General features: G+C 38.5%; 1 protein-coding gene across 4 annotated transcripts in view; it reads left to right on the plus strand.

The window, feature by feature from the left end:
* Positions 1-22,397, plus strand: part of supt3h (SPT3 homolog, SAGA and STAGA complex component) — an 85,349-nt gene that overhangs the window by 42,164 nt on the left and 20,788 nt on the right. For all 4 annotated transcript variants that reach the window (XM_046855442.1, XM_046855441.1, XM_046855445.1 and 1 more), the window contains 4 exons: positions 2,188-2,272; positions 15,520-15,606; positions 15,856-15,949; positions 19,487-19,623. In XM_046855442.1, coding sequence (XP_046711398.1) covers positions 2,188-2,272; positions 15,520-15,606; positions 15,856-15,949; positions 19,487-19,623 — 403 coding nt within the window. The remainder of the gene's footprint in view (positions 1-2,187; positions 2,273-15,519; positions 15,607-15,855; positions 15,950-19,486; positions 19,624-22,397) is intronic.

Raw genomic sequence — 22,397 nt, forward strand, 5'->3', positions numbered from 1 at the left:
ATTTCTGCTTATGACCAAACAAAATGTTTATATTTATGCTTGCATATGCAAACAGTTTATATACATTTTCCTGGTAAGTTTTCAACTTGGCAAATTTCCAAGTTTCCCCAGATGAATTTCCCATGGAAAGTTTCAGAAAATGTATTGGAAATTTTCCACCTGTTTGCAACCCTAGGTTTGTATAAAACAGTGCAGACCAATTGGCATGATAAGGAGTTTTGTGTGTGTGTGTGTGTGTGTGTGTGTGTGTGTGTATTATCGTCATGAATCCACAGAGCTCTGTGCCACTGAGGGTATGAATAAAGCATGACTTTTCTTTATTCTTTGCTGAGTAGAGATAGACTAGTCTAAGATGTTGAACTCGATCTGATCAATTTCAAATCCCAGCACCTTGAGCGAGGCCATCAACCCTTAACTGACCACAGGCAGGTAGTTAGAGCTCTACTCTGAACATATTTCACAAGCAGAAGTGTGATACTGCAGTCACCTCTGATCTCTTTGTGTTACTTGGTGCATATATAGACACTACCCTGTGATGCTTTACTTACTTGCTTTAGTTTTTTTTTTTAATTTTATATTAGAAGTGTTTCCTGAAAACCAGACAAGCTATATTTGGGATATTTTAGGTTGATGTATAAATAAATAATTCCAATGTTTAAGACTTAACCATGCCAGTTATCATTATTTGAACCCTCAGTATGTCTAAATAGGAAAATAGGAAGCAAAGTTTTTTGGTTTTGCAGATTGAAGTAGAGTTCAGACCGAGCGTGATAAAAATTCATCCGGTGGAAAATTCACTGAAGGGGAAAGGACATGTGACGTAAAAGATGTGAAAATGATTTGCAATCACTTTAGCTTCGCTCCTAGTTTACATCGGTGAACTTTGATGGAATTGCAGGTGAAATTCCTAGGTGAAATTTGCAAACCTCGGTCTTGTGAGCCAGTAGAGAACAAAACCAAATATTTTGCATTTCTGTCTGAATAAGCAAATTGTTCAATAAGAAAATAGCAGGGTGAAAATATAAGGCCTGCTGCCATGCTGTCTTTTTCTCCAGTATATATCACATCTGTTTAATTATTGAACAGTTTGGCATTCATGCTCGCTTGATGGCTTTCTTTCTTGTCAGTAATAAAAGTACAAAAGTGAAATCCTTGGGTCTGCATGCTTTTTATATCATTATATCTTTTAATTTTTATGTGTAATCTAATATGGACGTGGACGTGACTTGTGGTGAAATATGTGCTTCTTTATTTCTGTAATAATTGTATAAAATCAGTTCCTCTCTTCTGGTTGCTTATGAATCCAAACTTTTCTGCAGATTGCAGTTAAATATCTGTTCACCCCCCTACATATTGTATCGTTTATACTGTTAGAATGGAGCCTCCCTGTCCAATGACATACGCTTGAGTTTTGACTGACTTAGGATAAATTGAGGGTGAAAAAATCGAATGGGTTCAGGGGGGTTGATGGGGCATCCACGTAGCTATTTAAAGCATTGAAAGAAATTAATCTTTATAATATCAATATTTTGGTTTTTTTTTATATTTTTTATTGCATTTCAACTGTACATATAAATTCCATGTAACAGAGAGAACAAGAAAAACTCAGGATTTTATATTAATACATTATCTCTTTTCTTCATTAAGATACATCACCTTTCCAACTCCACCACATTTTAAGAACAATTTAAAAGGTCCATAAACTCCATCAAAAATTTTATATTTATATAAATTATTAATATCAGCAGTCTACTACAGGACCACAGGTTGCAGGAACAGTTTTACATTTAAGCACCTTTCACAGGATGGGTTTTCTTTTTGAGTCTGGTTCCTCTCAAGGTTTTTTCCTAATGCCATCAGGTAGTTTTTCCTTGCCGCAGTCGCCACTGGCTCGATCATTAGTGATGAACCTATAATTATAAGGAAGACACTTGTAGGCACTAAAGTTACTCTTGTAAAGAACTTTATACCCACTTTATCTCTGTACAGCTGCTTTAAGATAATGTTCATTGTTAAAAATGCTGAATTGAAAATGTAATTGAATGATTTTTGAAAGGCATATTTACAAAAAACTGCCTTTCAATGAAGCTGCCCTCTGAAATATTCCTGACCTTTAGCTTTATAGCAATCAAAACCCACTGTTCAAGTATTTTGGCATCTTTAACAGTGTGTGTTTTCGTGTTGCAGGTTTGCACTGGGGGATTCTCGGAGACCCCTACATGAAACCGCCGCCCTCGTCGAAGACATAGTGCACACACAGCTCATCAATATGGTAAGCTTATTCGAACGGCACGGATCATGCGATAATTTCTAAAATATTTTTTTGCCCTCGTGATTTTTGTTAAAGAATGCATTTTATGAGAACAACTGACGTGACACTCTAGAGCTGTTGCGCTGCATTACAAAGTCGTTTTTACATTTTTGCATCTGGGAAATGGTTTAAGCGTGCTCTGTAATTAAATATAAATAGTACGGGAGCAGGCAACCTTCTTTTTTTTCTCCTCAGTGCTACAGCTAGTGTTCAGAAATGTCAGCCGCCTCCCAAACTTTCCCAGCAGCCCTGCCCATGTGAAATGGCGCTCATGGTCAATCCGGGATACCGAAAAAAAAAAAAAAGAAATGGACAAAATGAAGTAAATAACTTCTGCTTTTCATAGCTAACTGCTTTCATTGCTTAGATAAACAGCGTTACGCCTGTACTTGCACCTTGTCATGCGTTTACCGCAAGCACATGAAAACGCTGACTGTAGTGGCCTATAGCCTCCCTCATCAAAGTAACCTCATGTGAAGCAACAGCTCTGCTGTTTATGTAGGGAATCTCGGCCAGAAATGATTAACCTTCAGTATATTACCCTTCGTAATAGTGGGATCGGGGCAGTCCGCATTGTCAGAAGAGAAACATGCACGCATTCCGAAGTTAGTACACCCAAAAAGAGTTATGTCCGAAGGCAGCTGTGACACGCGCTGTAGTTTTAACCTTTCACCCCATAACTCCACTGCACCCTGCCTTTCTACGAGGAGAGAAGTAGCTCTTAACATTCATTGCTTTGACCTTTAACCCATCGAGTCACAGGGCTCTTAAATCAGGCCTCCGTGTGTGTTTGTGCACTGCTGGGGAAAAAAGACAATACAGCCCCTCCATCATGCAGCTGCACAACCCTGTCTTCAGTGTCCGCGTTTCTTAACGCTCTTCCAGTTGTTACACAGTAGCTGTTTTTTGCTATTGTATGGTTTTTTTTGTGCATTTCTGTTTTTCCTCTCTGAGCCAAACCACGCTACAGTTTCTAAAATCGCAGTGGAAAAGCAAGAGTTTTTAATATGAAAGTGTTTTCAAGCCTCCAAGCCCATGTCAAATCAAACATCATGTTTATTCATCAAGCTGTTGTCTTAGTGCTGCACCATGGAGAATTCTGGGACATCATGGCATCAACAGGATGGCAAACTCGACTAGAGTGATCACACTTGGCTTGTGGATCTGATTTCAGCTCCTTTTGTGTATTTCTCCTGAGATTAAGTAGGGCCCAAAAGTCTGTGTCTATTGCCAAGAACTGTCGTATTCCAGATATGAAACATAATGCAAACTTCTACGCAGTTCATACTTTTTCTTTTTTTTTTTTTTTTTTTTTTTTTTTTTTTAGCTGAAACAAATCAATTCTTTGTAGTTGTTTGAGAAATTGTATGAAATATAAATATAATCTAAATATACACTATGTGGGCAAACGTATAGGGACACCTGACTTTTCCAGCATTTCTGGTTCTTTTCCAAACCGTTACCAAATCATTGGAGGAACACAGTTGTGTAGGATGTCAATTTTATTCTTTCACTCCATAAATAGAGTTTACATGGTTTGGAGTAGAAGATCTTGTGTGGTGTGCTGTAGAGCTCTGACCTCGACCCTATTGAACACCTGAATGGCAGGAATTGAAATGCTGACTGGACTCCAGGCCGTCTCACGCTGCATGTTACACCTGAACTTGGTTAATGAGCACAAATCTCCACAAAAACATTTCAAAATCTAGTAGAACATCTTCCCAGAAGAGTAGAGGTTATTATCACAGAAAATGTGGAAATATGTGGAATGGGATGTTCAAAAAGCAAATAAAAATTTTGTCTATATAGTTTATTTTGTTGAAGTCAAGAACTCTGTAATGAGAATTAACCTTCAGTTTGATTTATTACTGTACAATCTCGCAAGCTTACTTGCAATTATTTATATACAACCACTTGCTGAATTCTCTTATTGGATGGGTCAGAAAAATTTCAGCAACAGAAAATTCGAACTCCAACCCAAATAACAAATCAATGTGTTTGTTCGATGTTATCATTTCTATAGTAACAGCATGTTCACATGGATGTGTATTGTTGATGGGATTTAACAATGTGTTCTGTAAGGAGATGTTTGTTTAACATTTTAAAGAGTCTGCAGTGTCAGTGGTTTGTAACAGTAAGTGAATTTTTCACCACAGGAGAGTCTTTGGAACAGTAGGCTTTCTCATTTCTCAAACAACATTGCCTGTTGCAGTGGGTTTTTTTGTTGTTTTTTTCCTCCTTATTAACTTTTATAAAACAGAGCCTGATGAGGGCATGACTGTTTGAAAATGAAATACAAAATATAACTATAAATGCAAAAAGAAATGGACAATTTGCTGTGGTTTTAGAGGGTAAAAGAGGTCTGAAACACTTCTGGATTTGTGTTTATATTTAAATAGTCCACTTTGAGGTTCTTACAATAACTCCACTTCACAGTAATGGTTTATGTCTTTACTGACCTTTTGTAATAATTGAGACCTTTTCTGAGCAGTGGTACATCTTTATGAGGACAATCGACATTACCATCAGTTTTTTTTATCATTTATTTTTCACTAAAATCTGTCTGTAACAGCACAGCAAACTGCAGTTTGTTTTATACTAAATTAAGTTTTATCAATGTACATTTAAGGTGGTAAAATATGCTCAGATGCAAAAAAATTACCTTTATGACAGTAACCCATTTTTAAAAGAAATTAAAAACATAAATCCTGAAAAGTCCAAGTTTTGTTAACAGATGATATAAAAGTCATCTGTTTAAGCTGTAAAGCTGTTCGCATCTGTTTTGCTGTAAAAAGCAGATGCCACACAGGCCACGGATGAAGCTGCCTTCTTTTACCTCACATCTGTACACATGCACTTTTGTCTTGTTCAGGTAATGCATTAATGTTAACTGTCATCTGCTCTGTCCATACTTTCTGACAGCGGCCAGTGCCAGACAGATTTATAGATGCTTTGGCTTTCTATCAGATGCGCAGAGTATCTTGCATATCATAAATCACCGCACTTAAAAACTCTTGTGGAGGTTTACTTGCCAAACATAAAAAAGCCAGGACAGGCTCAAGTAATTTACAGACTTCTCCCTGAGGACATATAACTCTGTTCTGTAGGTCCAAAGATACACAGAGCTCACAGCATGATGGAGACAAGCATGATAAAGCTGTAACTAGTGATGCGCTGGAAAATGAAACTGATCTTCATTTTTATTACCTATATCATGGCATACATTAAATTTGAGGTCATTGATATTTAAAGAAAGATTTATCACTGATGAGCGTTTTTTATTTTGTACCCCAAAGCTTTATCATTGTTTAGGACATGTGTATTTGTGAAGCATTAGTTGTTTAAAGACAGATGTGCTTGATGTGAATCAGGTCATAGACACTGAACAGATACAGACAGCAAATTCAGTATTAGTCTGTTTGTGAACAGGTTACCAGAAAGGTTCTAAAAGCCAAAGGGAGGCTTATTTCTAGAGTTTGATTAAATGATACTTAACAAGTATTGCTGTCTTTCCATTTTTGTCACATTTTCTACATTTTTGCTACTTACTTTCCAAAAAAAAGTAGCATTTTAGCTGGCGTCAGTTCCTTACTTGTTCTAAATTTGGTAATTCTATGTTAATAAAGTTTATGGACACCTGAGCATCACACTATGCTGAAAATCTGATTCTTGATTTAGTCCTCCTTTGCTGTTGTGATAACCATCTTAAGGACTTTTACTAGATTTTCAGAGCGTTGCTGTGGCGATTTGTGTTCATTCAGCCTCAAGGGAGGAAGGTGGTAGCTCTGTGGTTAAGGATGTGGGTTGCTGATTGGAAGGTCGGGGATTCATGCCCCAGAATTGTGAAGCTGTGACTCTTCGGCCCTTGAGCAAGGCCCTTAACCCTCTCTGCTGCAGGGAGTCTATATCATGGCCTTGCCCTCTGACTTCAGCTTCCTAACATCGCTGGGTTAAGCGGGGGGGAAAAAAGTAGTTCTCTGTGCTGTAAAGTACATGTGAAGTAAAAATCACTTTTCTTCACCATCAGGAGTATTAATAAATGCAGACAATGATTTTGGGTGCAGAGGTCTGGGGTGCATTTGGTGTTGTCAGTTTAGACATAGTTGATTAACATTTTCCTGGGAAAACCATATATAGGTATGAGAGTTGGATGTCAACATACTTTCGCCTATTTATTGAAATACAAAAAAATAAAAATAAAACAAAAATAATTTCTTTTTTTTTATTATTAATTTTTATTAAATTTTTTCTTTTTTTGACACAATCGACCAAGTATATACACAAGTGGCCAAATGCACTCTGTTATTAATGAATATTGGGAGTATTAAAGAACTAATCAGAGAAAATTGTGCCTGTTTACATAAATCAAGGAACAGTTCTGAAAATGTCCACATCAACTGCCCACATCAACAGCACAGTAGGAGTGTCACAGACATTCTCTTTATTAATCAGTCTCATAAAATTTTATATTAGACCACTTAGTGATAAACAGGTAGTCCCTGACTTCTGATGGAGATTCGTTCCGATGACTCCATCATAACTTGAAAATATCGTAAGTCGAGACATGGCCTATCCTACCCAGGAGTCTTATAGAGAGGTGATCAGTATGGGTTGTATACAGAAATGTATTAAATTACAGTTGATAATAATAGTAGTTAACAGATTTTTAATAGTTAAATCTTTTTATATATAAATCTTTTAAATATAAAAATATTTAAAGTATAAACTTTACAGTGTATATTTATATGGCAGCAGGCACATGGATGAGCTCCAGTTTGCGAGTGGAGGGCGGTGCCGGACGCCCTCTGTTTCATTGTCCGGTGATGCAGTAGGGCATCTCACAAGATGGGTAATGCGCACATCCTGGCAGTGTCCCAAGGTATCATATGAAAATTTAAATGGCACACGAAAATCTAAAAATTTTTACAATGGTATCACTATTGTCATTGTAAGATCGAAATATCGTAAGTCAAGCCATCGTAACTCGGGGACTATTTGTATTGCCAAAGCAAGGTGCAGGTGTGACTATTGTTATGACACTTGCTATCGTTTTAAATAATAAAATAATAATAATAATAATAATAATAATAAAAAAAAATTCAATAAAAAAAAAAAAATATATATATATATATATATATATATATATATATATATATATATATATATATATATATATATATATACATACTCACACATTTTTCAGTGTGAGATGAAGGTAATTAACCATTTGACCATAGACATTTTATCATATATTTACATAGTTATGGTTTGTCAATACTTCTTGGTCGTTGTGTGGTAATTGAACAACAGGCATGCAGTAATTTTTATTATAAATACTTTAGTTCTTTATTTGAATTTTTTTTTCACCTCATCACACTGTAGCTTGTGTGAGACAGCTACTCTCTCATCGTCTGTGTTTTCTCCTCATGCACACTTGTTAATAAACTCTCTTCACTTTATTGTACCTCTTCAGGAAAGACCACCTCTTTCAGTGGGTGCACGCATGTAATATAACTCTATTGGATATTTATTTTTGCAGCACTATAAATATCTCGCGGCTCTCAGCGGTAAGCACTAAACAGGGCATGATGGCGATAACCCTCAATTAATTCCCTGTTTCCTCTCTCTCTCCTGGATTTATTATTGTTTGGAGAAGCCAGGTGTAGCCGTGCCGAGTGGACCGTAATTGTGTTCATGCTACTTAGACGAAGACCGCAGTGGTAATAAACCAAATTACACAATAAATCCTTCCCAGATGGCCTGCAAAACATTTCACACTGCCTTGGTGGCGACTGACTCTGAGCACCAAACGTGGTCCGCCCACATACGCGCACGGCTTATCGCTGGAACACCTTGCGAGTTTTCTCATGGCTTCCTCACTGAACGTTCTTACGTTAAGGTTTAAAAAAGACCTACATTTTTATCAGTCATGAAGTTTTATTTATATTTCTATGATCATTTATAGCAATAACACGGCGTGACCGTGAGTTGGTCTAGAGAGTTTAAAGATAAAGAGATCAAAATAGAACATAGCAGCAATTCTGGGACGAACCATTTCACAATACATTCTGTACCTCTACTTCTTATCTAAAGCTCTGACACTTCACTTGAGAAGGCTGTGTGGAGAGTTGACCTGGCATACAGACTTCCTGTATCGCAGCCGTTCACTTTTCTCTGGAAGTACTGTAACTGTATAGGAGAAATCACAAATGCTGACTCAAGACTTTCCTATGAAACTGCATTACTGTGTAGTAGAAAAGCATGAACATGTACAATTAAGGTTTTTTTTGTTTTTGTGTGACAAAGTATCTTCTTACACTTTCACATTTTCTGAAAAACATCACTTAAAGGCAGCTTTTAATATCATTAAAGGAGCTACAACAATATTTCTTTTCAAGATGTCATGATATTTAATGTATGAATAAGTCAATATGCTTGTATTTTATTTAAAAGGTCTAACATTTGAGTTTAGTATTAAGACATGCCATTGCCATTCTTTGATAAACATCGGAATACATAAGCATACAAGAGCACAGAAGTGAGCATGCAAGAATTCGTCCTGTAGTCGTGTGCACTTCACAGACTTGCGTGCATATGGTGTTTGCAGCAGCTCATGCATTTCATATACATGCAAATGCGTTCGTGTGTGTGTGTGTGTGTGTGTGTGTGTGTGTGTGTGTGTGTGTGTGTGTGTGTGTGTGTATATACAAGTATATGTAATCCCTTTTATGTTTACATTTATCGAGTTAGGTAGACACCCTTCGCTTGAGCGACTTTCTGAATCGCTTTTAGGTGTCGAGCAATAAATACGTCCTGATAATCCAGTTACATAGATATAAAGATTTGTTTTTGAACACAGTATGATGTCAGTATTTTCTCTCGTCAGTCAATAACAAGTTTCTCTGGTATTTTTTTATTTATTTCAGATTGGACTGTGCGATATATATTAGTTAGCAATTGTATTAGGATGGTTCGTACTTATTTTTTTTTTATATCTGCATATAAATTTATAGCATGACTATTTCTGATTTCCTCATCACAAGTCATTAAAGTTTGTACTGTGTGTATGCAGGAATGTTCTCCAACCTTTCCCTAGCCTTGTGTTTTCTCCAGCATTATCCAGTTCTTAATAAGTTGGTGAGTGAAGTTTTTTTTGGCCACTGCTATGCTTAGTCTCAAGTCTAAAAAGTACTCTTCAGCATGTTCACACTGACAGTCGAAGGCTAATGATTGAAGTAGTTTTGCATATTTTCCATGGATTGTCAGTGGGATCCTTACACTGACCCCTAGTGCCTTTCAGAAACACATTTCTGAGTGAGTGATGACTCCTACTACACTGTGAGCTTTGTACCACGCATCTTCACAATGAAATTCTACTCGTGATATTTAGTGTCGGGTTCAAGATTAACACGCGGAAATATCCGCTGTTTTATATTTATGCATGACATGATCTAGCGCTCGTACTCCTGTAAGAAGACGCTGTTTCTGCAGGCACACTTCCACAGGCCGATTAATGCTTAAAGAAAATGGACAGAATATGAGTAATTCATTCTTGTAATGTGTGCAGGGAGGGGGCAGTTAATTCAGCACGTTTCCTCCCCCAGACGTCTGTAGTCGTCTGATTTCACCCAGAAACCCAAACAGCAGCGTGAAAAGACTTCACATTTTGCCTGCATGTGAAACAGAGTTCACTTGGCTGCATCTTATAACACCAGGTGCAAAAGTTGGCAGGCTCTGCTTTCATAGGCATTTATTTCTCCGGACGCTCTCTGCTACCAGAGGTTCTATCAATTCCCTTGGCCTTTTTTTTTTTATTTAATAAAATTTTTTATTTATTTATTTTTTGCTCTGAGGCAATTTGGTTATATAACTATATCAGCAAGGTCTACTGTTGTAAATTTGATTAGACCATGTTGAAAATGTCTTGTGCCTGTGTAGCGAACGAATCAAATTATAAGTCTATTGTACATTATCCTTTTTATTACCAGGAGTCATGGGATAGTTAATAATAGCTATTAACGGCTCATTTGAAATCTGAACACAGTAACTTTGACTTCTCTTTATCTTTAGGGAATATAATGGCTTGTTTATATTATTACAGATTTGAATTTAGTAAGAAAAATCCAAAAACTCCTTACCTTGTGCCATCCACGTTTCCTAAAGCGAAATCATCTGCAGACTTTCACATTCACATCCGCATTATTTGCAGGATAAACATGAGAAGTCTGAGGCGTCATTTCTCTGGATCAGGACGCTAAAGCGGAATAAAGGAACTTTCAGCAGCAAAACTCTCCAGACCTGTTTTTGTTTATGAATTCTGTTTACTCGGTTATTTTTTTTATTACATTTAGTTGCCTGTTTATCTTGTGGATTCTGCTTTCCACCTAAGAACCTGATGGGTGGTCTGAGCTAATGATGATCCAGACATATTTAACTTTAGATATATTTTTTTTTAGAGCCAGTTAAGGACTGTGGAGGGGCTGCTTGAGTCCTCAGGTTGGTTTGAGTGTAATAGAAGTGTATTCATGCGCGTGGCCTGTGGTCGCTCTTGTTAGGAGGGTTTTCTGCCAGGCCCAGACTGAAACGCACTGCTGCTGGAGCCACCCCGAGCCCAGACACACTCCACCGTGAGCGATCGCTCACCGGATATTTGGAGTCGAAATGGTTTGGGTTTGTGGAAGCGTGCCTGTCATCTCTCGTCCAGGTGCTCACACTGACATACATCAGAGGTTTTGCGAATGCCTAGATCAATTAGTCTCTGCATTGCCAAGGCAAGATAAATGAGGGGTGTATTTTGCTTGAATATATGTTCTTGGTATCGTTTTTCCACAGCGAGAGAGAAGCTTTACATCCTTTACATCCTTGCTCCCTGTGCGGTCTCTCTTGCTTTGCTGTAACTCGTGTGTATGTGTGTGTGTGTGTGTGTGTATATTATATATATATATATATATATATATATATATATATATATATATATATATATATATATATATATATAGTATACCTGTCAACTCTGTTCTAAGTCAGAATTATATAGGAGTTTACACAGCATCTGCATCCTCATTATAAGCCTCATTATAAGCATCTGCATCCACTGTTTTTATTTATTTTATTTAAATTAATGTAGCTGTTATGTCTCAGTGTAGTTTATAGGTTTATAGGCCAATTATTGAGGATTAATAGTGTTGATATGTGCAGCAGGTGTCTTCATCATGTTCCGTTATATATAACAAGGTAATTCCTGTCCTCCTCCGTTGCTCTCTTTCTGTCACACGGAGTCGAAAACGGGAAACACTTGTTTTATTTACCCAAATGGCGAGCTCTCAGGGACTCTCAGTTTTACAAAACATTGATAATGCCACTTTCCAAACAACGTCATTAAACCACAAAGAGCAAGCAAAACATTTAATCAGTGCAAACGCTCTCGGAATTCCCGTTCCTCTGATAACGAGGCTGCTTTGATAATTTCAAACATAAATGTTTATGACAAAAATCCTGTTTTTTTTTTTACTTTTTTTTCTTTTTAAAATATTATCAAACAGCGACTCAATAGCAGCCTGGCGAGCATCACACAGCTCCGGCAAATAAAAAGACCTGTTACACAGATCTCCTAAGCTTTACCAATCTAATATACGCTTATCAAACAAGGTTACCTGTGATATTATCCAGATGCTGACACATGCAAAACACACACTAATTAAGTTTGCACTGGAAATGTAATCACTTGTTTGAGTTGCCAAGGTTGATTTTAGAGCTTTTTTTTATTTTTAAGACTGTGCAGTTGAGGTGAGTTTGTCCATCTGGGAGGTTAGTTGTGCAAACATGAAATGTATTTTTTTCCCTCTGCTTTTAGAGGAAATGGTTTAATTGTTGCTCACAAGGACGATGGGTTCCGCTTACCTTTCCGCTTACCTTTCACCCTCCCCTTGTAATCAAATAATGGATTTCGTTTCAAAACAGAGCAGTAGCAGCACTGAGGAAATTACGTTCAGCCGCTTTGTTTATTTGACTTCTGCCATTCTGTTGCACGAGAGCCAGTCCTTTTTCTCCCACACTGTAACGTGACATGAACCAGTCCTCTGAGGCCAGCGTCACTTGTAAATGTGTGCTAATTAAAATGGATCCTTCTAATTAGGGCCCAAGGCGAGTGCTCCCTCCAGCGCAGCACACTTCCATGCTTCTGTACTCGCTTGTTGGAGTCACTTGTTCACTGATTGCACTGATTTAGGGAACTCTTTAGTCAAGGCTTATTTCAGACACTAATGCATTAGCTTTTATTTCACACATAAAACAGGGGATTCAGAAGGGGTTCTAGCCCTCATTTCCTAAAAGGAAGCACTTGACTTGCTGAAGGGCAAAGGTTGTCTACAGCGGCTATTAGTGTTTTGTCCTCCTGCTCCTGTCTGCGCTTATGTCTGGCTGCAGCTTCTCATGCAATATCAAAATGGAGAAAAACACTCTCCCGCTTATGAATGCCTGTGCATTGCGATAGCTGAGGCATCCCAGAAATGGTAAAACAGTCCTTCGGCCGCTCGAGTAAACTGTCAACAGAGCCTGCTTCTGAGCTGCTGGAAATAAACCACAGAGATCTCAGTGTTCGCCGAGCCTGCGAGCCATCCCAAACGAAATAACTCGGCCGACATCATTCAGCCTCGCAACTCAGGAGACTGCTTTCATCGAGTGTAAAATTAGAGCAATTACCAAAATTAATCTGTTATTTCACCCAATCTGTTTGGTGAGCCAGCGACTTCGAATGGCATGGAAAAAACTGGCTGTGAAAAAGGGCAGCCGAGGAAAAGTATGGACCAGGTCATTCCTCTTTCCTCTTAATTTGGGTCAAATCCGGTCAGAGCTGCTGTGGTTGAAGTTTGCAGTTAGATTGAGTCTAATAAAAGTGCTCATTAGGGAAACTCTGAGAGGAAAAAGAGAAAATTGGTCTTTAAAAAAAGAAATAAAAATGCTATATCATAGGGTGTTGATCGATGCATTTTAATTGTACTGCAAGTTGTACAATGCAGTCTGATTAAGAACATTATTCCTGTGCTTGAGGGTTCAAAGGATCTTTTTATATTTTTGATTTCGTTGTTTAATTCACAAAGAGGACTAAGTGCAGATGTGAATAATTTGATAGTCCTATGAGAATGAGTCTTTGTGAATTAGAATTACCCAGACTGAGTAGAGACTCGCTGGTGTTTGGGCTCGGGTGCATTTGGAGAGTGAAGGATGAGAGGTGTACTTAAAGCCATTTTTGTCTATTAAAAACTATTTCCTGGTTAAATGGTGGTACAGATATGGCAGTCAGTCTGTCAACATTGGAAAGACGCCAGGCCAGAAAGAACTAAATGAAGCTTTCTGAGTTTGTGCGTTTTTAAATGCTCGCCCTGTGATTGCATGTGTGAGGCCCATTCTACCTCCGAACTGCACGCTGAGATCCACATTTGCAAGCAAACATTTTTTATGACCAACAAATGTTTACAATTCTCTAAGAATTGCTTGCGTGTATTTCTAGCTCTAGCCCAAGTCAGGAAGGTCTACTTTTTTAATTAATGAAGTCCAGGATTTAAAAAAAAAATCATTTATAGCTTGTTCCAGGAATAAAACAGACATTACACTACAGAGAAGGAATAAATATATCTGATAGACCATAAGGTTAAATATTTATTTTTTTATTCTCGTATGAGAATGTGTTTTTGGCTTCCATGTTTGTTCTGATACAGTTTGATTTTATAGGTTGGTTATTACTTGAATAACTAACAATTTATACAAAAACAGGCTTATTCTCACATTTTTTTTATTCAGAACATTTGAATTTGTATTGACATGCAGCATATTTTTTTTTTCAAAATGTCAGATGTCTCATACAAAAAAAACAAACATTGACTATTGTTCAGACACCTCCACCTTTCATCAGAAAATATTCACATTGCTTTTCTTTCCCTATTTATATGCGTTTGTATTTTTGTCTCTTAAATCCTAAGCGTATTGCAGATCATTACCTGCACTAATGAGCTCTTACAAAACCCTGCTGGTTTTAAATGGATTTAAATGACCGGTTTAACTTTACCCATTATGGGCAGTTTTCCTCTAAGTTTAGGGTTAAATATATCGGTAAGTCGATACCATAGTTTTTCCATAAAGTTCCTTATTTCCAAAGAGTTCATTTGATTTACTGATTTTGTGTAGACAGCTATCATTTTCAGGCGGAGGTGACAGTGATGGATGAGGTGTTTCTGCTCGTTTTGGCAATAATATGAAATGGCTGTGTCTCAGCTTCATTCAGTCTCTCTCTCTTTGCTCTCTCTCTCGCTTGCTCGTGCTCTCTTTTTCTCTCTCTCTTGCTCTCTCTTTCGCCTTTCCTCATGCTGTTAAAGATTGTTTCCATATGAATATAACATCCCTGTGTACTTCTTTTAGCCATAACCTAGTAAGGAAGATGAATAGGGCGATTATATGCAGTAGGTCTTGACACATATTAATTAGCATAACTCTCACATTGTGAGGGTGAATCATGTGCAGTGACTTGTTTCTTTTTGATTGCCACTGGGATATTCATGGAATTTATTTTGAGATTTTTAATTATTCATTTTTTTAAGAAACCATTCCATAAGAAATTGCTCACCAGCATTGTAAATATAATGTGCCCAGTTTTCCCAGTGTACCCTGTTTTATATTTATAGTAGTTACTGTATAATTAGGATTAATTTTAGGTTAGTTTGCTTGTTATTAAAATAATTCTCCCCACCCCTTATTTTTCTCTTTTTTTTCTTATTCTTATTATTATTTTGCAGTTCCCAGGGTGGGCACCTGGAAGGTGGCATTGACTGGGTGGCTGACTAACACTTATTTTCCAACTATTACTCCTTTTTTTCGTGTTTATCCTGAAGGCAAGGACAGCTGTGCTGTCATATTTGAGTGCTGAGAAAGCAAAACAAATGCTACGTCTGCCAAAATCGTCTGAAGTTTATGGAGACCCTATGTGACTATGAAAGTGCTGCTCTCAAAAATATGTGGTTTTCTTATCAAGTCCCTCAAGGATTTTAAACAGCAGATGCTGTTACTCATTCATCCGACTTGCATTGACTGGCAGAATGTCGAACAAAAACATCTTAAAGCGTGATCTTGTTGTCTGCTGACTGAAGCTTTTTGTTCTGTGCTGAAGTTTTTTTTTTTTTTTTTCCTTATGGTTTCTTCTCTTCATCTCTATGCAGCTCCACCAGGCAGCTGAGGTGGCTCTCCTGCGAGGAGCCAGGGTCATATCGCCAGAGGATCTCATCTTCCTCATGAGGAAAGACAAGGTAAAAAAAAAAAAAAAAAACAGACACACAATCCAAGAGCACACTGCTAAAACAAATACACCCAATGGCTCATGCTAATGTCGGCCATCACAGTAAATGATAGCTGATTACTCCAGTATGCGGTATGATTGGAATCATTGGAACTCGAACAATCAGGCCTCCACCCTTGTATTGGGAAAGTAACTATAATCTACTCTCTCTCTCTCTCTCTGCTTCATTGCTTTTTCTTCATGTTCCCCTTTCTTTTAGAAAAAACTGCGAAGACTCCTTAAGTACATGCAGTTTCGAGATTACAAATCCAAACTGATGAAAACCCTTGACGACGAGGAGCCGCTGGACTCAGGTACACGGCAAATTCATAAATCATGTTTACCAGAGCAAAATACAGGCCACTTACAGTTTAGCTCCAGGGTATGTTTATGACATTCTGACTAGAAGAAGAAATTTTTTTAAATAATCAGCCAACTCTCTAATCCACCCAACCCCTGCACCAACTGAATTTCACCATTCAGTAAGCGCTTAAAATGATGAAGGGATACATAATGATTGGAGTCAGCCAAGGTAATTTTGTATGCCACAGTCAATCAGCAAGAGTCATTACCAGAATGCAGGCGGAAGCTTTGGCATGCCTCGTCTTTTTGCATAGCGTTCCACCTCTCCTTCTGCTAGTTCTCCATCAATATCACAGTGAAACGTAAAAAAATGTAGAGAGGGGAAAAATCATCCGGCAAAGACGCTGCAGCGCCGTTTCATGTCATGATGAGTATCATTAGGACTTTTGCTCCTCATCTGGCCTGTAACTTGAGAGATGGAATAATGTTAAATGTGGCGTTCAGAGTGAGCTCTCCGCGCAGTCGATTGAGAAGGAGTCTGCATGTCTGTGCGCGTAAATTCAGACCTTTTTTTTTTCTCCCCCTTTTTTTTCCACGAGAAAGTCTGATGGGCTGCTCTGTTTAATGTTTTTGCTCCCCAAGCGTTTGTGTTGTGCTCAAATTGGCTCCAAAAAGGTTGACGTTTCCCCAAATGAACCTCGTCCTGTCAGGAAAAGCTGGATTTTGGAAATATGTTTTTTTTTCTGACTTTGTTTTCCATAAAAGCAACGGTCGAGTGTAGAGTCTCTGCTACCATCCGGAGTCCCTGTTGCCCCGATTCCTCGCTGTGAGGCCTGAGGGAAGCGCCGCGACTGTTCCTGCTCTCTCTGCTGCGGTGCATGTGGTGCGTGTGTGGTGGCATATTCGGGGACACAGCAGAAGCAACCAGGCTGATTCAGACCACACTGTCTCTATCCTGACCCCTGCAGTAATTTCCCGAGCACTTTAGGCTATGAAAACCACTGCGCGGAGCGTTACAGTCTGAACCATGGCCACAGTCTAACCAGTGTGCTTGCTGTGACCCATCACTGCTACTGCTTGTCTCCCCCCCGTTTACTCTCACATACGGAGCATATCATACAATGCCGGAGATGTTCTAAGAGCAGCAGGTTGTGATTACAGCGCTATTAAAATATTACTCGTAGTCAGGGTCACTCGTGAAAACTTTGGCAAACGCTTAGATTTGTTCAAATGAAAGTCCACCTTTGATTTTGGCTTTGTTGCAATCTTTTTTTTTTTTTTTTGATGACATTTTTTTTTTTTCCATAGACAGGTTGGTCTTACATTACTCACAATTGACCACAAGAAGGAATTTATTTTGTAACTCGCTAACTAGACAAACACGAGTCTCGCGCACAGCAAAAAGCAACAATCATGTATAGCTTCATAGCATTACAGAACTCCAGATCCAGCATCTATTGTCTTCAATGCATCTGCAAAGGACCTCTCAGTAATATCATGTTAAACATGGAAATGCTGAGCAATTATTAGTTGAACCCTGATCATTATTATGGCTAAATAATGAAGACATAACATGCTAGAAATGTTCTAGAATAATAATACTGTTTATTGAACACAAAAATGTGAGATGTTCTGTAGAAAAAGTTTAAATGTCAGTCAGTGTGCAGAATGAATGTATTGCTAATGGTATCAGTCGAACAAAAAATAACAAAAAAAACACAGACGCAGTAAACGAAAAAGTGCATTGTAAGTGAGCACCGATGCGGCTATGAGTGTCATCAACCCAACATCCTAGATACTAACCAAACTCAGGTTGTTTCTCTATTTCTCCAGTTTTTACCATTCAACTTTTAAAGCGCAGAATTCATGTGATTCAGGGTGTGAAGCCACACCCTCTGGTCAGGCAGCCTGAATCTCAGACACAATTGTTGCCACAGTTATAAGGCCTGCCGTCACATTTATATATGAAATTATTTTATATTTTGGGAATAACTATAATTCAACCTAGAAATTAACACCACAATTAATAATCACATTGTGAATATTTCAATATTAAACATTTCACGTGTTTTTAGGGTGTTAGGTGGAATTCAGAGATGCTTTTCCTTAAAATGGCGAAAAAAGAAAGATTAATGTAGACAATTCAGACTTGCCATCAAGAAAGCGAAGAAAGAAAGGGAATTTTTACAGTAATGCATCTCAACTTGCAAAGTAAATCATGTAAGCTTAAGTAAATTTCAGTAGTTTGTTAAATAGTCCAGTCCACATTTTTCTTCAGTGCCGAATTTTGTGGGTCATTGTTGGTGGATCAAAGATGGCATTTGTTTTTTCTCTCCTGTTTATTTTGGTCGATTTGAATGCTCCGTTTCATCACTGCAGATTACTTTTGTTTACTGTTCACCCAAACCAAGATTTTCCAAGCTCTTTTATTCCTGTAAACACACCACTGCATCAGATGGCAAATTTAGAATACATTTAGGGAACATTAAAGCAAACCAAAAAAAGTTCTAAATACCTACATCAGCATATTTGCAGTGTTTGAAAGCAAGTTTACTAAATATATATATATATATATATATATATATATATATACACACACACACATATATACGTGTGTGTATATAAAACATTTAGATTGAATTGTCTGTTTACATAAGGAGACCACAATTATGGTTCTGTTCGAGGCTCTATTCATGGCAGCACCCAGAAATTCGAACCCCATAAAAAGTGCTGTTATTAAGGTGTCATGAGTCCTGTCGCACTGATTAAACATTTTCTGAGGCTATTTATGTCATGTCAAGCAGACATTACTTCACAAAGTTGCATTTGATCACTGTGTTTCCCCTCATTTAATTAACGTCACTTTCTGTTCATTTTCCCAGCGCAATGCTGCAGGGATTTAATTAGCATCAGGTCTCTATATTTTGCCGAGTGAAAAGCAGTTTGTCTTGGTTGGCTGTATTAAGCCTTTGGGACTCGGGAGCTGATTATGCCTGTTGAACTTGAGCCAGGAAGTGAGCAATCTTTGGATTGAAATGTTATAATGTTTAACGTAGATTTTCTTTTAAAAATGACCATAGTTTTGTTTGTTTAAATCAAATTGTTTTGTGAAAGTGGAGTCGGGGGTTCTTTTTTACACTCTTGTTATCCAATGCTATTCGACCTCATTTGCTAATAATTTCCTCATAACTACACATCATGGTTTTCTTCAGGACGGATTAAACAGCTAATACGGCTAATATCAATTAGAGCAGTGAAAGAGTGATGTAGAAACAGCGTAGATAGTGGCTTTTTAAATTGGAAAAGCCTGTTTCTCATGGTGCACATATTATACCAGTGTTTTAATACAGAGTTAGAAGAGATGACAGCTGAGTGGGCAGCGCCTTGGGCTCGTCTTGTTACAGCTCAGGTGTAAACAAGGCCAGCTGGCCTGCAGATGTGGGCACCAGAGAGTCATTAAATCTGTATACGTGTGTGTGTGTGTGTGTGTGTGTGTGTGTGTGTGTGTGTGTGTGTGTGTGTGTGTTTCTATGTGTGTCCACATCCAGACAAATTCTCCAGCAGTAGTGCCAACAAGAGGCAGAAGCTGGTGCTGGACTTCCTGGGCTCCATTGACCAGACAGGGGAGTTCCTGACACTGTTAGAGGACGAGGAGTTGGATGAAGTCAAGCAGGAGCGGATGGAGGTGAGTGGGATGGAGAGCGCTGATAGGCCCTGATATATGCAGAGCTGAGACAGCAAGAGAGAGAGACTTTTTGTGGTCAAGAGAAAGTGAGTTGTGTAGGGTACCTGTATGATTATACATAGGGCTTCTCATTTGGGAATCGGATCTCACTTCAACAAGGTGTTTATACATGTACTATGTGCCCTCTGACCACAGAAACACTCGATAGTCTGTCTGCAATGAAAGAGTAGTTAAAGTGTTCAGGTTCCACTGAAGACAAGCAGCCAGACCTCAAAGGCCTGTCATAAGGTCCTTCTGGGTTTTTTTGTTCTTGTCCACTCGTAGACTGAACATTTTAGCAGACTTTTTCCACAGCAATGCTATATCCATCTACTTTCCATTGCACAGAGCCTGACATGCAAATGAGCAGAACTCAGGAAGGAGGTGAGAAAGTTTAGCCGTGTGTGTGTCCAGTGTCGTTAGAAAGACAGTGTTGGCGTTTTTCAGACCGTATGAACAAATGTTAACAAGATGCTATGCTGGACACAGAGACATGTATGCCAAATCCCTCAACCTTTTCCAATCCACAGCTCTCACTTGTCTCAGCACTATTCTGGAGGAAAAGTAAGGGAGCATTCTATAACATCCGTTTGTCTTCACACTGCCAATTGAAATAAAGAGCCATGACTGAGAAACGTAATTAACTGACTGAAGCAGGAACCATGGACGTGTTCAGAAAAAAGGGGGAGAGGTATCGCAATGAGACTTTATATACCCTGTTTCAATTAAAACCAAGCCCGAGTCGTTCTGGCCGTGGCCCAGAAAGCCTGTGGTTTTCCCCAAAAACTTTGTTCTTAGTGTTTTAATGGGTGTGTTTTAGCTATCAGGACGATCTTTTTTGGGTATAAGCAACCGTATCCTTCTGGGCCTCCCACTTTGCACTGCTCATGAAGCCCCAAGGAGCAGTTTTATGGCTTACCCACAGTGCACCGAGCTGCTTCATCTTGGTGCACCCTCTGCTCCATAGGCACTGTCAAGTACACATAATGTGCATTTCCTTGAAAAGGAACAGACAATTAGAATTTAATTTGACTGTGTCTAGTAATTCAATGTCTCGAAGTTTTTTCAGTTTCTTCGGTTGGCTCGGTGTATTTCTCCACTACTCACCAAGATTTCTTCAATATAGTTACTATTTACAGTAAATGGTCCCTTTTCAAAGCATCCTGCTATATCCTCCATTGACTCTCCAAAGGATTCTGGGTGATGTAAATATATTATAACACTTGTGTCAATACCATGGGCGCTATTTTACATTATTTCCAAACCCGCAGCTTATAGTCCAAGCGTTTGGTAAATGCCCAGGCCTCGGTACTGGCAGTCACAACTGCCATGCATCAGGTCAGACAGGGTTATAATTTGGTTGCTCACTTATAGTCTTGATCCTACTGCGATGGCCTTTTCATTTTTTTTGTGCGTGTGTTTGTGTCAATGGTATGTGGATAGGATTTCTTCAGGCAGACCATTAGTCTTTTCATGGACTCTCTAAGATCTTTTGACAATCTGTTATTTTCTTGGCTACGTTCAGATGGGAATGCTTAAAAATCTCTTTGTCATGTGTGGGATCTACATTGTTTTGGCATTGATGCTATGATGACAGCAATCTTCAGAGATATTCTATTCTGGGACTCCAGGGAAATGTATTTTTCATATTTCACAATGGAGTTTGAACTTTCTTCGTTCTATTATAACCTTTTTTTCTTTGTCCTCGATGTGTGATTTCATACAATTTTTTTTTGTGCTATTTCGTTTTACAGAAAACGTTTTTTTAATGATGGCACTTGGGTCAGTAAAAGCTTTAGGATTTATCAGAATGTGTGTATGCTTTTTTCAAACTTACCTAAGCTTTTGAGAAATTAAAAACAATTATTTTATGACAGTAATGTGAACTTGTAATGGATTTGTGAAGTTGATTCTTTCTTTCTCCTGCTGAAAAGGATAATTGTGGTGCTTTAGGATATTATTCTGTGGTCTTCTCCAAGCTCTAAGTAGCATCAGGTGTCTTACTTGAATTCCCTTCAGTCTAAGAGTGTTTTGGTAAGAGCTATTCAAAGCAGCCCCCCAGCAGCATCCAGAGCCTCTTAACACTGACGCGGTGCCTGAGTAATTCTTAAGTATCCATACAGGCGTTTGCTAGTGATTGTACAGTATGAAAATATTGCCTGAAATTCTGTTCTACTTCAGAGCACCCCAGGTTGTCCCAGACATAAAAATGAGGATTTGATATTTTAGTGACTAGCGAGCTATCCAAAATTGCACTTTGAGTTATGACCTATGGAAGTCTCTATTACTCCTATCTCTAGTACAAATTGGCGATTCTCTTTATCCAGACCACGCTGGCATAGCATGAAAGCCCACAGGAGCCAAATCAAATATTTGTCAATGTCGATTCGCACAGCTCAGCTTCAGTTGTGGGCATATTCTGGCTATCACCAGGTGAGTTTTGAAGTTTTGATTTAATCAGCGGCTAAACATAGTATTCAAATGCAAAATCCCCCTGCCACGCTTTTCCGTCAATGAGCCACAGTCATAACATTTCTCCTGTCTCTGGCTGAGTGCTCGACAAGAGTTATTTAAGTTCAGCGGCTCCAACGTCTATCGCTCCCGGCTCAATTTGGAGCCGAACACAGACGCCGAGGCTGCTGCAAATTCCCCCTTCTGCACTGCAAACGAGACCTCCGCTCGCCTGTTAGCGACACTAATAGAAATCGCAGTTCCAGCACTTGCCATCATTAATA

The sequence above is a fragment of the Silurus meridionalis genome, chromosome 8 (genome assembly GCF_014805685.1).
Source record: "Silurus meridionalis isolate SWU-2019-XX chromosome 8, ASM1480568v1, whole genome shotgun sequence".
In the NCBI taxonomy this organism is placed as follows: domain Eukaryota; kingdom Metazoa; phylum Chordata; class Actinopteri; order Siluriformes; family Siluridae; genus Silurus; species Silurus meridionalis.